Source organism: Pseudophryne corroboree, chromosome 1 (genome assembly GCF_028390025.1).
Source record: "Pseudophryne corroboree isolate aPseCor3 chromosome 1, aPseCor3.hap2, whole genome shotgun sequence".
NCBI classification, from domain to species: Eukaryota; Metazoa; Chordata; class Amphibia; order Anura; family Myobatrachidae; genus Pseudophryne; species Pseudophryne corroboree.
This window is the reverse complement of record NC_086444.1, coordinates 145,915,793-145,934,435: the sequence shown is the minus strand read 5'-3', so window position 1 is coordinate 145,934,435 and position 18,643 is coordinate 145,915,793. Positions and strand designations below refer to the sequence as shown.

Genomic DNA, 18,643 nt, shown 5'->3' with positions numbered 1-18,643 from the left:
TTCCATGTCGACCTATTTCAGGTGTCGACCTAATGACTGTCAACCTAGTTAGGGTCGACCCAATGAACTACACCGGCAGAGTAGGTACCGAACTATGGGCCCCATGGCTTTTAGGGGATTGAAATAATATTGATTTGATCTTGAAAGAAAATTGCAATCTAGCTTTTTTAAATTGAGAAACGAAAACTTTACATTAAAGACTCTATAGCGAAAATACTGTACTAAAGTAACATACCCATTAACAATATAAAGTACATAAACCATAGGGAATTGGTATGTGTTACCGCCAGGACGGGATGCTGGCTGTCAGTATACGGACAGCGGCATTCCCTCTGTCTGAATCGAGGCAGCAAGTCCACGCTTCGGGCCCGGTGGCTTGCTTCACTCGTCACAGGTTATATTCCCACTTGGTTGGTGGCGTGGACCCACCAATTGAGTGGAACATTGGTGGTAGTCGGGATTCCGTCCGGCGGAATTTCACCAGCTGTCGGGATTCCGGTGTCTGTCTCCTGAACGTCGGGATTCTGGTGTCGGTATTTTAGCTGCATCCCTACCAAAGACATCAGATTCATACAGTGCCGTAACTAGGCAATTTAGCGCTGTGTGCAAGAAACAGCATTGCCCCCCCCCACCATGCAAGATAGTGGCAGTGCGTGCCGTAGTGGTGCGAAAAATATATAGGGCATGGCTTCACGGGGAAGGGGCGTGGCCACAAAATAATAACAATTCATACTACGGTGCACAGTAGTCTCCATTATTCAAATTACGCTGCACAGTAGCGCCACTACACCAGGTAGAGCCCCTTTTACACATTACAGCAGACAATCCCCCTTTTTTACATATTACGGCAGACAGCGTCCCCTTTTTACACATTACGGCAGACAGCGTCCCCCTTTTTACACATTACGGCAGACAGCGTCCCCCTTTTTACACATTACGGCAGACAGCGTCCCCCTTTTTACACATTACGGCAGACAGCGTCCCCCTTTTTACACATTATGTCAGACAGCGTCCCCTTTTTACATATTACGGCAGACAGCGTCCCCCTTTTTACACATTACTGCAGACAGCGTCCCCTTTTTACACATTACTGCAGACAGCGTCCCCTTTTTTCATATTACGGCAGACAGCGTCCCCTTTTTTACACATTACGGCAGACAGCGTCCCCTTTTTTACACATTACGGCAGACAGCGTCCCCTTTTTTACACATTATGGCAGACAGCGTCCCCTTTTTACACATTACAGCAGACAGTGTCCCCTTTTTATATATTACGGCAGACAGCGTCCCCTTTTTTACACATTATGGCAGACAGCGTCCCCTTTTTACACATTACAGCAGACAGTGTCCCCTTTTTATATATTACGGCAGACAGCGTCCCCTTTTTTACACATTATGGCAGACAGCGTCCCCTGTTTCCACATTATGGCAGACAGTGTCCCCTAATTTACACATTACAGCAGACAGCGTCCCCCTTTTTACACATTACGGCAGACAGCGTCGCAATTTTTACACATTACGGCAGACAGCGTCCCCCTTTTTACACATTACGGCAGACAGCATACCCATTTTTCAGAATAGAGAGAGAGAGGGAGAGAGAGATACTTACCATCGCTCTGCGTGCTGGCAGATCCCTCGGTGCAGGCAGGAGAGAAGGAGGAGGAGGGAGGGGGACGGGAGCCGCAGCAGCGCTATGTAATTGGTAGAGGCACCGCTGCAGCAGTCCCCTCTCCTTCCGTATTGGCTGCCCGCCGCCGCTGTGAATGCTGGGATGAAGGAACCGCATCCCAGCATTCACAGCAGCGCCGGACAGCCAATACGGAAGGAGAGGGACTGCTGCAGCAGCGCTGCTACCAATTACATAGTGCTGCTGTGGCTCCAGTCCCCCTCCCTCCTCCTCCTTCTCCGCTGCCTCCGGCGCTGCAGCTCTCCTCCCAGCGCGGCGCACACAGCAGAGGCGGCATATAATGAGTCAATTTAACTCATTACATGCTGCTGGCCGTTGCGCCCTCAGGGCAACTGCGCTGTGTGCCAGGCACACCTGGCACACACGTAGTTACGGCCCTGCGTGTGAGTAAAGTGTAGTGTGTGTGTGTGAGAGCAATGTGTAGTGTATGTATGTATGTATGTATGTATGTGTGTGTGTGTGTGTAACTTACCTTTACTTGCAGGATGTGGGTCGGGGAGGAACCCTGTATGCTTTCTTGTCCCACAGGCTGGGACAGAGTGGAGAAGGCTGGGCTGCTGGGGAAATTAAGGTGAGGAAAGCTGCTGGGTCATCCGAGGCCAGGCAGAGCAGGTATCACAGCGGGTGCCTGGCAATTCGGCCTCCGGCGGTTGCGGCAGCTGCTGGTCTTGGTGGGTGGTCGGAGACAGCATTTCCCTATCCCTGCAGCCCGCTCCGTCTCCATTACAGCCAGCGCGGCCGCGCCGCTGCTAGTTGCTGAGCCGCGCTGTGTGACGCACAGCAGACACAGGCCAGCGCAGTCCCAGTGCTCACCTGCTCCAGACGGAGCTGCTACCAGCTGCCCCTCCCAGCAGCTGACCCCGCAGACAGGTGTGCCCGCGCCCGCAGCGGATCACACTTCTCCTGCACAGTGGGGGACTCGCCAGTGCTGCCTGCCACTATGGAAGTTATGGAACACAGCAGGGGAGCCAAGCAGGGGGGTCAGTGCACAATGCGCCTCCATCACAAGTGCGCTGTGTGCAAAGCACACTTAGCACACACATGGTTACGGCCCTGGTCACATTACAGATTCCGGATCGTAAACTGGTGGCAAAATTAATAATGTATTGGGAGATAATTTGCAAGGGAGGCCCCAAGATTTTTACTCCCTATGCACCTCCACAGGGTTTAATCAGGCTTTATGTATGTATCTATCTATCTATCTATCTATCTATCTATCTATCTATCTATCTATCTATCTATCTATCTATCTGTCTGTCACTCTGTCTGTCTGTCTGTCTGTCTCTATCTGTCTGTCTCTATCTGTCTGTCTATCATCTGTAAGTGAGAGTACACTCACCAGGGACTTATTAATTAAAATTTTGTATTACCCACAACATTAAAGTGATATTACAGGTCCTGCGGACTTATTTACAGATTTTGAATATTATAGTGTTCCCCCCAACAGGGTGGCACTGGGTATGCACAAGACTGTGAGTGTGCCAAATATAAATAAATATATATATATATATATATATTTTTTTTTTTTTTCTGCACTATGATGCCCTCTTGATCAATGTATGTAGAGTTGAAATAAACAGTGGTACTCAAGACTAGTAAAAGGTCATATATTAGTGCATAATCTCTAACATCCAACAGTTCGGGCTTACTTGTCCTTTTATCACCTTGATAAAGGGGCAAGTGTGCCCCAAAATGTCAGCTGCTAGACATTATGTACTAATATGTACTAACTCCGAGTGATGCTGTTAATTTTTCCTCTCTCTTTATAATTACTTTTCTGTTTAGATTTTTTCAATAGACATCGCTGGAAACTACAGTAGGTAGATAAGAAAGAGTTCATCTCATTTCTAATAAGTGGCTTGTAGTTGGAGGGTACAGTTTGATTGAAACAAAACTATAAAAGTACCATTAATGTTACTAATATATTCTTATACACTGTTGTAAAAACTTACTTAGGAGGGATAACACCATTACTGGTGGATACATCCATAACTTTGGACACAATTATGCAATAAAACTCTAATTAATTACAACATTTATTCCAAAATATATTACTAACTACTAATGTTTGAATAATGCACCTGCATTGTTTCTCTTTGTGATAAACTATTGTCTTGATTCTATAATAACCTGTTCTACAACACCACCTAGTTATTTTATCATCATCATTATTATTATTATTATTATTATTTATTTAATTTTTATATTTTCTTTATGCAGATTCAATTTACTTTTCATGGCCTTCCTACATCTCCAACTAAAATTTATGTATTTCAGATATTGTAATGAAATAACTGTATATGTATATTTCATTAGCTTTTTGACTGCACCCAGGCATTATGTCCCCCTTCTTACTGAATATTACTTTATTCTCTTTCAGAAAGAACTAAGCCTACCAAGACGGGGAAGCTTGTGAGTAAATGAGTTGCATTTTATAATGTCTTTAGTGAAGACTGACATTGAATTCATATTGATGTTTTATTCATAAAGCAGATATTGGCAGCTGAGTTACAAAACACACACACTGTATGCAGAGTTCAATATTGCAGCTCCTGTTGATTAGTGTTTGCCGTCCATGTTTTATGTGGATACAAATCTACATATATCAAAGATCCTCACCACATGCCAGTACATGCGTATACGTTCAAGATTGACTTTTGTCCTCTAAATCTCCTTGTTGACAATATTGTCGGTTATATCAAATAACTTAAGTTTATATTCATCACAATTTGTGCTTCCATAAGACCATCATGACGGATCATTTAGAATCTGATTGCTTGCATAAATAGGTTCATGTTTGGTAGACTTGTTAATGTGATTTACAGAGGTGCTTATACTGTAGAGTCCTCCAAGTTTCTGGTTTCATTGGCTGGGTTGAGTTTAAGCTAACGATTGTCTATTTGAAATCACAGTTAACTTGGTCATTTCACGTCCTACCTGCCAACAGGCCTGATTCCCAGCAGTTTAAATGTGTGTGCTCACTCCAAAATGGGCGAGGCCCTGATTGACCCAGGATGGACCCAGTTTGTGGTTTAGGTAGATCATGAGCATGGTCAAATTTGTCCTGAATGTATAATCAAGAGGGATATTCATTTCCCATTTTGTTGGCTAATGTAATAGATACATTTACAATTCAGACACACAAAAGATAGGATCTGTGGGACAAATTTAAATGGATTGTCCATTTCTGAACTCCCCATTTTTATGTTCTGAGCTATACCTCCATATGTAAACAGGGGAGAGAGGGTCCCTCCCCTAAGACCCTCACCTATAGCCATTTAGGCAATATCTGCAGCTTGCATCATAACAGGAATCATCTGGATACTCTGATTCCGCAACTGTTCCCCTTGTCTCATATCTGTGCAGGATTTCAGAGGAACTTACTGTCTCTCTCATAACCCCCAGTGTGTTGCTTAGCCAGAAGAGCTCTCAAAGCTGACACCTTCACTAGCCTTCTTTTGATATAAACATCAGACTTTGATACATCACACGCACACTGCACAATTTGCTGTACGATGGCACAATGGGGGTAATTCTGAGTTGATCGCAGCAGCAAATTTGTTAGCAATTGGGCAAAACCATGTGCACTGCAGGGGGGGGGCAGATATAACCTTTGCAAAGAGAGTTAGATTTGGGTGGGTTATTTTGTTTCTGTGCAGGGTAAATACTGGCTGCTTTATTTTAAATTGCAATTTAGATTTCAGTTTGAACACACCCCACCCAAATCTAACTCTCTCTGCACATGTTATATCTGCCTCCCCTGCAGTGCACATGGTTTTGCCCAATTGCTAACAAAATTGCTGCTGCGATCAACTCAGAATTAGGCCCAATGTCTTGTTACATGCCGCGTCAGCTGTGGAATATACAACGTATATTGTCGGGATGCCACGGTTGGTCATGTGACCGCTGGCACCCCAACAGCTGGTAATTCATACCCAACCCAATTCAGTGCAGTTCCGTTACCAACACCATCCAGGGATTGGATTCCTGACATCCAATAGGAAAAAGGATTTCTGTGCAAGACCACTGCAGCTTTAGGATAGCGATATTACAGTTGTGTATATTCACTTACAGTACATTAGCTGTACATACTGTATCCTAACCCTCGGTTTCTGACACCCTGATGATTATTTCAGTGTCCTGTCCCTTGATGCAGAAATGTTTATATACCAAATACTGTACCTATCCTACATTGTCTTGTACTGTAAGTCATCATTTTCTTGTTTTGCTAATTTGTTTATGTACTTTGTGAGGCGCTGCGGAACCCCTTGCGGCATCACATAAATAAACAATGCTAAAAATAATATACGCACTCTCACACCTATCTGATGTGACTGAAATATCTATGCTGTATGCGAAAATCCCTATGATTATATTTTATTATCTGGGTGTAACTGTGAAGTCCGAAGAGAACTTGTCAGAGTATACATGTCACAAATACATTCGCTTAGGTGCATGGTGAAGGTGTTTGTCAATATCTGTATTAGTTCATGTGTTTGATGTCATTTTATCTATTATTTTTCTCTTTGAAAAATGCAGTAATTCCCCACTTTTAGAGTCACACAGCGGTTTTCATTTTATAACTGCCAAGTCTGGTGATATGAGGATAGCGAGAGATATGACCGGCGCCTGGAATTATGCGTATGACAAATAGATGCCTCAATAATATTTGTTCATAAGTGTGATGGGCCAGAAGATTGATAGTATCATTTTTCTTTTAGAACTGACAAAAAGATTTATTTCCTCACTACACCCATTGTTTCATTTCTGGACAACCATGATCTACTATTTATTTAGTAGATTTAGTAGTTTGCTATAGGTCTGAATAATTGCTGCTTTATTGATATCTCTATATATTACTATTCATTTTTGGTTCAGCTGCAACAAGTAATAAGGAAAGCAAATTCAATCGTAAATAGGAAAGATTATGAAACCATTGAAAAATTTGCTCAGATCAATAATCTTAGAGTATGTTTGCAGCAGCTCTCTTGTGGAGGCCCCTACCAATACAATTGTCAATACGATATTCTGGTGATGTTATGAAAAAAATATAGGGGTACATTTTCTAAGCAGTGATAAAAGTGGAGAAGTGCCCATGGCAACCAATCAGCACTGAAGTAACATCTGTAGTTTGCATACTATAAAATTATACAGAGCTGCTGATTGGTTGATGGGGCAACTTCTCCTCTGTCTCACTTCTCCGCTCTTATCACTGCTTAGTAATTGTCCCCCATAGTGTGTTAATTTCTCTTACGTCCTAGTGGATACTGGGGAATACTAGATAACCATGGGGTATAGATCGGGTCCACTGGAGCATAGCACTTTAAGAAATAATAGTGTGTGCTGGCTCCTCCCCTCTATGCCCCTCCTAGCAGACTCAGTTTAGAAAATGTGCCCAAGGAGCCGGATGCATTCTGTTGCTCTCCAGAGAGTTTTCTTCAGAAATTAATTTTAGTTTATTGTTTTCAGGCACACTGGTTGGCAACCGGTCTGCCTGCGTCGTGGGACTTAAGGTGGGGGCCGAACCAACTTCCTTAGAGTTAATGGTTCATCATCCCAGCTGACAGGACACTGTGCTCCTGAGGTGATGTTCTCGCACTCCCAGAGGGTGAGCCCACGCCAGCAGCATGCCGTCACCCCTTAACATATGCCAAAGACAGATGCGGTGCAGTGAGTGTTACACCGGAGACCCGGTTAGCAGGTCCCCGGTGCATGATAGTTTCATGAGGGACAGTGTTCACCTCCACATTATAAGGAGAGCCAGTATAAAAATAATGCAGGGACTGCACGACATTATGGCGGCGGGGCTTCCCAGAGAGGAACCAGAAGCCAAACTGCGCCATTTCCTGCTGCTGCACGCCGAGACTGCTCCTCCAGGACCCACTGAATCACCATTGTAACTGGAACCAGGGGGTTATAGTGAGGGGGGAGCTCATTATCAGCGGTTTTGCCGCTGTGTGGACAATTACACTCGGAGGTCACCCTGAGGGGCCCTGCTCAGTCTGTGGTGTAGTGTGCTGGTTCCCATATCTCTCTATGTCACTCCATTCAGGGTAGTCTGGGTTACTGTGCATATCTCACTAATACTGCTGTGTTTTTCATACTAATCTGTGTACTTTCTGCTCAAGCATGTCTGCTAAAAAGTCTGTGTGTACTTTATGCAAGGCTAGGTTTACACCTTCCTCACAGGGGTCACTTATGTGTACTCAATGCTCAATTCCTTCACAAGGTAGTGATGTACAGGCACCAGAGTGGATGGAATCATTTAAAACTATGATTTCCAATATTAATACAGAGTTAGCTACGGCTAAGCAAGAAAGGCAAGCCCTGAAACAAACTATGGACATGTTTATGGTAACTGCTGCCGACCACAGACAGGCTCTTCAGCCCCCCCTGTTGGTCTCTCACAAACGCACTCTCCATCAATTGTTACAATCCGACTCTGATTCTGAACTACCAGAGCTTGATGAGGGAGAGGCTGAGGTGTCCTCGGGTGTTAAAGCCCTCATTTATGCCATTAGAGAGGTGCTTAATATCTCTAATAAGGAGGAAGAGCAGGCAGAGGAATTGTATTTTAATGTGAAGCCAATGTCCTCTGCAACCTTCCCGGTTTCTAAAGACTTAAAGATTCCCTGGCCAGGGCAGCATGGATTAATCCTGAAAAGAAATTTATTACCCCTAAATGGATGTTAAATTCATTCCCCTTCCCTACAGAGGATAGGAAAGTCTGGGACACCCCGCTGACAGTGGATACCTCTGTGTCCAGGCTGTCACGTAAGATAGTTTTACCTTTACCTGGGGCTGTTTCCCTTAAAGACTTAGCTGATCGCAAAATTGAAACCACTCTTAAATCTATTTATACTGCAGCAGGTGTAGCCCAACGCCCTACCATTGTACAGTATGTGGCTGAATTGAGTCATGGTAAAATGGTCTGATGAAATTTTGAAAGGATTGCTTCCACTACCTCAGGAAGAGATAGTTACATTACTACAACACATCCAGGACGCTGCAAACTTTATGAGTGAGGCCGTTAAGGAACTTAGTATCATTAATGTCCATACCACTACTATGGCAGTATCGGTTCGTAGAGCCCTGCGTCAATGGTCAGTGGATGCCGATTCCAAAAAAGGAGTTGAAAACCTTCCTTTTACAGGTGATGCCTTGTTCGGGGAAGAACTGAACAAGTGGATATCTCAGGCAACTGCAGGTAAATCTACATCTCTGCCGTCTGCTCCACCACCTGCCAGGCGTCCCTATCCTGGATCCTCCCTGCAGTCCTTTCGGGTGGCCAGATTCAGAGGCAGGGCCAGAGGCACCTCCATTGCTGCTAGAGGATCTTGCGGTAAGTCCTGTAAACCAGCTGCTGCTGGACCTGCTGACCAGACCTCAGGATCCTCTTCCACAAAGCCCTCCACGTGACGGTTGGCCCCAGCAGCAAGGCGAGTTTCAGGTAGGGCAGAGTCCTGCCGGGATCCTTGGGTGAGGGACCTCGTATCCCAAGGATACCGGCTGGAATTCCAGTAACTCCCTCCTCACAGATTCTTCAGGTCAAGATTTCCTTACAGCAGGCAGTGCAAGTTACTGTTCCAGTGCCTCCTCAGTTGCACACAAAGGCGTTTTACTCGAGTCTCTTTGTGGTTCTGAAGCCGGATGGCTCGGTAAGCCCAATCTTAAATCTCAAATCCCTGAACCCGTATCTTCGGGTGTTCAAATTCAAGATGGAATCTCTAAAAGCAGTGATAGTGAATCTGGAGGAGGGGGAGTTTCTGGTGTTCCTGGATATAAAGGACGCATACCTACATATCTCAATTTGGCCCCCTCATCAAGCATTCCTCAGGGTTTGCGATTCTGGACCAGCATTACCAGTTTCAGGCCTTACCTTTCGGTCTCTCCACAGCCCCAAGGGTATTTACAAAGGTTATGGTGGAAATGATGCTACAACTGCGCATGAGGGGTGTCGAAATAATTCCATACCTGGACGATCTCCTGATAAAGGCGGTGTCCAGGGAACAGCTTCTGCACAGCATCAACTTGACTACTCGTTTGCTTACGGAGCATGGATGGATACTCAATTTCCAGAAATCTCACTTGGAACCGTCTCAGAGAATTCAGTTCCTGGGGATGATCCTGGATACGGTGTCTCAGAAGGTTTACCTTCCCAGGGACAAGGCTTTGACTAATCAGTCTATGGTCCAGATGGTGCTGAAACCTTGTGTGCTCTCGATTCACCTTTGTATCGACTTGCTGGGCAAGATGGTGGCCTCCTACGAGGCGATACAGTACGGCAGGTTCCATGCGTGACCGTTTCAACTGGATTTGTTTGGACAAATGGTCGGGATCTCACCTGCACATGCATCAGCATATAACCCTGTCACCAAAAGCACGGATATCCCTACTACAGTATGGTGGCTACAAGTTTCCCATCTGATGGAGGATCGGAGTTTCAACACCCTATCCTGGACACTGTTGACAACGGATGCCAGCCTCCAGGGTTAGGGGGCTGTGACTCAAGGGGCGCAGTTCCAGGGGACGTGGTCCTTTCAGGAATCAGCTCTTCCAATCAACATCCTGGAACTCAGGGCGATTTACAACGCTCTCATACGGGCCTCATCCCTCCTTCGGAATCAGGCCATCCAGGTGCAGTCGGACAACGCCACGGCGGTGGCATACATCGACTGGCAGGGAGGAACCAGAAGCAGGGCCGCAATGCAAGAGGTGTCAGGAATACTCCTCTGGGCGGAAGCCAACGCAAGAGCTATCTCGGCCATTTACATTCCAGGAGTGGACAACTGGGAAGTGGACTTCCTAAGTAGGCACGACCTCCATCCAGGGAAATGGGTCCTCCACCCTCAGGTGTTTCAACATCTCGTTCACCGGTGGGTTTATCCACAAATAGACCTGATGGCTTCTCATCTAGCTCCGTCGTTACTGCTCCAGAACGAGGGACCCACAGGCGGTTGCGTTAGACACTCTGACGATGCCATGAAATTATCACTTTGTTTACCTGTTTCCTCTGATTCCTCTAATTCCAAGAGTTCTGAAAAGACTCAAAAAGGAAAGGGTACAGGCAATTCTCATTGCCCCGGATTGGCCTCAGCGGGCCTGGTATGCGGACCTCCTGACCCTGTCGTTGGAAGAACCCTGGCCTCTGCCGCTTCTCAAGGACCTTCTTCAACAAGGACCCTTCATCTATCCAGACTTACAGCGGCTATGTTTGACGGCCTGGAGGTTGAGAGGGAAATTTTAACCAGGAAGGGTCTTCCATCCAAGGTGGTTTCCACTATGGTACAGGCCCGTAAGGTAGTTACCTCCATACATTACCACCGTATTTGGAAGTAGTATGTTTCTTGGTCTGAGGGTCGAAAATGTTCTCCTGTGGATTCCGTCTGGGCTGGTTTCTACTGTTCCTGCAAGCAGGAGTGGATAAGGGCCTACGATTAGGCTCCATCAAGGTTCAGATCTCGGCTCTCTCTATCTTCTTTCAGAAAAAACTGGCAGTACTTCCTGAAGTACAGACCTTTCTTAAGGGGATGTTGCACATTCAGCCACCCTTTGTTCCGTGGGACCTCAATGTGGTGTTGACCTTTCTCTAGTCGGATTGGTTTGAACCCTTGCAGAGGGTTGACTTGAAATACCTGAATATACAGAAATGGGTTCTCTGCGCACTGAGGTGTTAATCTGAGGCGGGGTGTGCTGCTGGTAATGAGGGGTGTCCCACCCCCCCTTAAATGGTAAGTATACAGATGTGGATAAATCCACATGGAACCAGCGCTCAAACCCTATTTGTAGTGGTGAATGATACGGTTATAAAGTGAAACTAAAATCAATAATGAAAAAGCAGGTAATATACTTAAGGTTGTTTATTCTAAGATGCTGAGATACTTTCTTTCCCAACAGGTATAAATTCGGTTTAAAAGTCAATCAGTGATTGGGGCACGCTCCTGGTTTGAGCTTAAATTCTGAAGTGCAAGGTTCAATTGAAAGAACAAATGCTGTAATCTTTGTAAAGTCGAAAAAAAGAAAAAGAAAAAGGCCACAAAAAAATATTAATGATAATATGTACTAAAGTCCAAACGGTTTACAAGTCTATACAGACAGCGGCGTCCCGCTAATCTGTGCTCTGAAGTGAAGGATTCTCTTGTGAAGTGATGAACAGTTGACAGCGGTAGTGTATGCTTTGGTTAGAGTGGAGAATAAGGACCCTGGACTGGCGCTATTCCTCCTGCAGCACGTCCCACAGTAGAGCGCCCGAATCAGGCCCGCTCTGTGGGGCCGCTGACCTGGGGTGTGCGCCTGTCACAGAGGCGAAGTGGACCCGGCCGGAGCTCTCCGAGCGGCTGGCCGCGCCTCTCCTCCTCCTACAGGGACTTACCTTCTCCCTTCCCCTCCGCCTTCCACTCTCCGCTGTCTCGGGCTTCTTCCGTCGCCTGGCAACCGGTTGCTTCCGGAACTCCGGATCACGTGACCGGATGGTTTGCGGAAAGGATTAGCAGTACTGTCCTTCTTTGTAGTGAATATTCGTCCTCAGTCCAATGTAGTATAGATGGGTAGCTCCAACGCGTTTCGACCTGTTAGGGTCTTCCTCTGGGAGGAAACTAATCCTTTCCGCAAACCATCCGGTCACGTGATCCGGAGTTCCGGAAGCAACCGGTTGCCAGGCGACGGAAGAAGCCCGAGACAGCGGAGAGTGGAAGGCGGAGGGGAAGGGAGAAGGTAAGTCCCTGTAGAAGGAGGAGAGGCGCGGCCAGCCGCTCGGAGATCTCCGGCCGGGTCCACTTCGCCTCTGTGACAGGCGCACACCCCAGGTCAGCGGCCCCACAGAGCGGGCCTGATTTGGGCGCTCTACTGTGGGACGTGCTGCAGGAGGAATAGCGCCAGTCCAGGGTCCTTATTCTCCACTCTAACCAAAGCATACACTACCGCTGTCAACTGTTCATCACTTCACAAGAGAATCCTTCACTTCAGAGCACAGATTAGCGGGACGCCACTGTCTGTATAGACTTGCAAACCGTTTGGACTTTAGTACATATTATCATTAATATTTTTTTGTGGCATTTTTCTTTTTCTTTTTCTTTTTTTCGACTTAACAAAGATTACAGCATTTGTTCTTTCAATTGAACCTTGCACTTCAGAATTTAAGCTCAAACCAGGAGCGTGCCCCAATCACTGATTGACTTTTAAACCGAATTTATACCTGTTGGGAAAGAAAGTATCTCAGCATCTTAGAATAAACAACCTTAAGTATATTACCTGCTTTTTCATTATTGATTTTAGTTTCACTTTATAACCGTATCATTCACCACTACAAATAGGGTTTGAGCGCTGGTTCCCTGTGGATTTATCCACATCTGTATACTTGAAATACCTGAAGACTGTTATGTTACTGGCCTTGGCTTCGGCCAGGCGTGTGTCAGAATTGGTGGCCTTGTCCTGTAAGAGCCCTTACTTGGTGTTTCACAAGGATAGGGCGGAGCTCAGAACTCGCCCACAGTTTTTGCCGAAAGTGGTATCGGCCTTTCATGTGAATCAACCTATTGTGGTTCCAGTCTTATCTTCAGTTGCTCCAAAGTCCCTGGATGTTGTACGGGCTTTGAGGATTTACATCAAAAGGACGGCTCGTCACAGGAAGTCTGACTCGCTTTTCTTCCTTTATGATGCTAAGAAAATTGGTCATCCTGCCTCCAAACTGTCCATTGCTCGTTGGCTCAAATTGACTATCCAACAAGCCTATACTTGGCAGCTCTGCTGCTGCTGATTTCTGTTCAGGTCCACTCCACAAGGTAGGTGGGTTCTTCCTGGGCGACTTGGCATTACAGTTGTGCCGTGCAGCAATTTGGTCTGGTGTGAACACCTTTGTTAAATTCTACAGGTTTGACACCTTGGCCAAAGAAGACCTTCAGTTTGGTCAGGCGGTTTTGCAGGGATCTCAGCACTCTCCCACCCGTTATGGGAGCTTTGGGACGTCCCTATGGTAATCTAGTACTGCCCAGTATCCACTAGGACGTAAAAGAAAATAGGAATTTAGTTCCTACCGGTAATTAATTTTCTTGTAGTCCATTGTGGATACTGGGCGCCCGCCTCAGTGCTTCGTTCTGCTTACCTAGTTGTAAGTATTGGTTTGGGGTTGCTGTTGCTTCCCGGTTCCATGTTTGGTTAGCGTCGCTACCCTTATATTGTTAGCATTGCTTTCCTCTGTTCTGGTTAGCTCTGCTTCTTATTGTTGTGTGTTGGTTCGTTACCTCACAGCTTTATGTGTTCTATCCTTCTCTCAAAGTATGCCCATCTCCTCAGGCACAGTTTTCTAGACTGAGTCTGCAAGGAGGGGCATAGAGGAGAGGAGCCAGCACACACTATTATTTTCTTAAAGTGCCAGGCTCCAGTGGACCCGATCTATACCCCATGGTAACCTAGTATTCCCCAGTATCCACTACGGACTACGAGAAAAGGAATTACCGGTAGGTATTAAATTCCTATTTTTCCCAGCGCCACAAATGTTTGAAAAACACTGTATTGCCCCCAGTTCACATTATGCCAGAGAGACCTCCGTTCTTACATGCCACAGTTCCCTTCACACTAGTGTATGGGAACTCCCGTGTGTGTGAACCACTTGGAGGCCACCCCATCTTCCCTGCTAATAATCCTGCACTATGGGTACACAGCACCCAGGATTGATTATTGTTCCAAAGAAGTCGGATCAGATGATTGGATCTGACCTGTTTCACGATATATAATGAGCCAATATCGTGCACATTTTCCAGTCATCTGTCTGACATTTCTGCTGATAATTTAACACCATCACTTTTGTAATGATATTAGGGCAGATAATAATTCAGATATTCAACTGTGTGCAGGTGTGTTACTAGCGTTAGTCCCCAGTATTTTGTTCCTATGCAGCTGCTCATATGCCAGACTGTACTATTCACTCGTTCTATTCCATCTATGTCAGAAAAACAGAGTTGGACTTTACAAAGCAGCATGCTTAAGGACAGGGAACCAAAACTATACACTACATTGCATGAAGTAGATTGTGGGCCTGGTTCAGAGGTTTGTGCAGTTGAGTGATTATTTACTACTGCACATGCGCAAAGTTTTCTGGAAACCCCTACGGTGCATGCATTACCCTGACTGTATGCACGAAGATACTTAATGCATAGGGCATTGCCGCTGGTAGCAGAACTGTAATAGCCAATTGATGGGCATTCCCGGGTGGTGACTGGGAGATGGTCCAAAGTGAACACAAAAAATATCCATCACATGGGTGTGTTTTGGGAGTGCTGCGGGTGTTAAATTGAAAGTGTTCTCGGAAGCATAGCTGCTTCCATATATGTTCAACAGAGGCCATGTTCAAACGGAGGCAGTACGCCTACACAGTTCATGTTTTCCTGGTCACCTGTGGATTTTTAAAATGTGACGGTAATACACAGTGCACCTGCCGGGTGACCTGGGAAATGTGAACGGAGGACTGAGTTTAAGAACCACTGGTCTAGAACCACTGACAGTGCTACTGCGTATAGGGGCGCAGAAAATGGGTGCCTCTGGGCTGGGCCTCTCTGGAGCACGCTAGTATACAAGGGGGAGGCTGAAACTAGCATTTGCATATTATCGAACCCAAGACTCCGCCAATGGACGCTAAAGTGGACACAGCAGAATCCATCTATGAATCAGGCCCTGTATTTGAAAGTGTTTGGGTGCGCTATCCCGGCATTCGGAATGCCAGCGTTCATAATACCGACCCTTGCATCCCGAGTATTTGAAATGCCGACAGGTGTGCAGGAGGGAGCTAAACCTAATACTCGCCCTCCCCCTAGCCCTAACCATCCCACCCCGAAACCTAACCCTAACCCTAACCTTCGGTTCACGTAGCCTAACATAACCTCCCCTCCCCGCAGCCTAAACCTAACCCTCCTTCCCCGCTGCCTAAACCTAACCTTTCCCCCACAGCCAAAACCTAACCTCCCCAAGACACTTATATTCAGAATCCTGCTTGTCGGAATGCCGTCATTGGTATTCTGACAGGTGTTGGGATTCCGGCGCCAGCATTCTGGCTGGCGGGATCCCTAATACATCCCTTTGAAAGTGTTGGTTGATGAGATGTTAAATGTAAATTATCTTACTATGAGCACAGTAAAAAGTGTTTTCTCTAACGTCCTAGTGGATGCTGGGGACTCCGTCAGGACCATGGGGAATAGCGGCTCCGCAGGAGACAGGGCACAAAAGCAAGCTTTTAGGATCACATGGTGTGTACTGGCTCCTCCCCCTATGACCCTCCTCCAAGCCTCAGTTAGGTTTTTGTGCCCGTCCGAGAAGGGTGCAATCTAGGTGGCTCTCTTAAAGAGTTGCTTAGAAAAAGTTTTTAGGTTCTTTATTTTCAGTGAGTCCTGCTGGCAACAGGCTCACTGCATCGAGGGACTTAGGGGAGAGAATTTCAACTCACCTGCGTGCAGGATGGATTGGATTCTTAGGCTACTGGACACCATTAGCTTCAGAGGGAGTCGGAACACAGGTCTCGCCCTGGGGTTCGTCCCGGAGCCGCGCCGCCGACCCCCTTGCAGATGCTGAAGATTGAAGAGGTCCGGAACCAGGCGGCAGAAGACTTTTCAGTCTTCCTCAGGTAGCGCACAGCACTGCAGCTGTGCGCCATTGTCTGTCAGCACACTTCCCACAGCGATCACGGAGGGTGCAGGGCGCGGGGGGGGGGCGCCCTGGCAGCAATGTAGAATACCTGTATGGCGAAAAATACATCACATATAGCCCTTGAGGCTATATGGATGTATTTAACCCCTGCCAGACTTCACAATCTCCGGAGAAGAAGCCCGCCGAAAAGGGGGCGGGGCCTATTCTCCTCAGCACACAGCGCCATTTTCCCTCACAGAAAGGCTGAGGGGAAGGCTCCCAGGCTCTCCCCTGCACTGCACTACAGAAACTGGGTTAAAACAGAGAGGGGGGGCACTGATTTGGCGATATACATATATATTAAATGCTATATGGGAGGAACACTTATATAAGGGTTGTCCCTGTATAATTATAGCATTTTGGTGTGTGCTGGCAAACTCTCCCTCTGTCTCCCCAAAGGGCTAGTGGGTCCTGTCCTCTATCAGAGCATTCCCTATGTGTGTGCTGTATGTCGGTACGTGTGTGTCGACATGTATGAGGAAAATGTTGGTGAGGAGGCGGAGCAAATTGCCTGTAATGGTGATGTCACTCTCTAGGGAGTCGACACCGGAATGGATGGCTTACTTATGGAATTACGTGATAATGTCAACACGCTGCAAGTGGGTTGACGACATGAGACGGCCGGCGAACAAATTAGTACCGGTCCAGGCGTCTCAGACACCGTCAGGGGCTTGTAAAAACGCCCATTTACCTCAGTCGGTCGACATAGACCCAGACACGGACACTGATTTCAGTGTCGACGGTGAAGAAACAAACGTATTTTCCTTTAGGGCCACACGTTAAGGGCAATGAAGGAGGTGTTACATATTTCTGATACTCCAAGTACCACAAAGAAGGGTATTATGTGTGAGGTGAAAAAACTACCTGTAGTTTTTCCTGAATCAGATAAATTAAATGAAGTGTGTGATGATGCGTGGGTTTCCCCCGATAGAAAATTATTGGCGGTATACCCTTTCCCGCCAGAAGTTAAGGCGCATTGGGAAACACCCCTCAGGGTGGATAAGGCGCTCACATGCTTATCAGAAAAATATCCTAAAAAGTATACACACACATGCTGGTGTTATACTGTGACCAGCGATCGCCTCAGCCTGGATGTGCAGAGCTGAGGTGGCTTGGTCGGATTCCCTGACTAAAAATATTGATACCCTTGACAGGGACAGTATTTTATTGACTATAGAGCATTTAAAGGATGCATTTCTATATATACGAGATGCGCAGAGGGATATTTGCACTCTGGCATCAAGAGTAAATGCGATGTCCATATCTGCAAGAAGATGTTTATGGACACGACAGTGGTCAGGGGATGCAGATTCCAAACGGCACAAAGATGTATTGCCGTATAAAAGGGGAGGAGTTATTTGGGGTCGGTCCATGGGACCTGGTGGCCACGGCAACTGCTGGAAGATCCACTGTTTTTTACCCTAAGTCACATCTCTGCAGAAAAAGACACCGTCTTTTCAGCCTCAGTCTTTTCGTCCCTATAAGATATCTGCCCAGGGATAGAGGAAAGGGAAGAAGACTGCAGCAGGCAGTCCATTCCCAGTAACAGAAGCCCTCCACCGCTTCTACTAAGTTCTCAGCATGACGCTGGGATCGTACAGGACCCCTGGATCCTACAAGTAGTATCAAAGGGGCACAGATTGGAATGTCGAGGCGTTTCCCCCCTCGCAGGTTCCTGTAGTCTGCTGTACCAATGTCCCCCTCCGACAGGGAGGCAGTATTGAAAACAATTCACAAGCTGTATTCCCAGCAGGTGATAATAAAATTACCCCTCCTACAACAAGGAAAGGGGTATTGTTCCACACTATAGGGTGGTACTGAAGCCAGAAGGCTAGGTGAGACCGATTCTAAATCTGAAAAATTTGAACACTTACAAGGGTTCAAATCCAGATGGAGTCACTCAGAGCAGTGATAGCGAACTGGGAACAAGGGGACTATATGGTGTCCCGGGACATCAGGGATGCTTACCTCCATGTCCCAAAATTTGCTTTTCTCACCAAGGGTACCTCAGGTTCGTGGTACAGAACTGTCACTATCAGTTTCAGACGATGCCGTTGGAGTGTCCAAGGCACCCCGGGTCTTTACCAAGGTAATGACCGAAATGAGGATTCGTCTTCAAAGAAAATGGACGACCTCCTGATAAGAACAAGGTCCAGAGAACAGTTGGAGGTCGGAGTAGCACTATCTCAAGTAGTTCTACGACAGCACGGGTGGATTCTAAATATTCCAAAACCGCAGTTGTTCCGACGACACGTCTGCTGGTCCTAGGGATGATTCTGGACAC

General features: G+C 46.5%; 1 protein-coding gene across 7 annotated transcripts in view; it reads left to right on the top strand.

The window, feature by feature from the left end:
* The window catches only part of MAST4 (microtubule associated serine/threonine kinase family member 4), an 875,018-nt gene that overhangs the window by 543,543 nt on the left and 312,832 nt on the right, over positions 1 to 18,643 (top strand). For all 7 annotated transcript variants that reach the window (XM_063963429.1, XM_063963416.1, XM_063963420.1 and 4 more), the window contains one exon: positions 4,067 to 4,098. In XM_063963429.1, the coding sequence (XP_063819499.1) occupies positions 4,067 to 4,098 (32 nt within the window). The remainder of the gene's footprint in view (positions 1 to 4,066; positions 4,099 to 18,643) is intronic.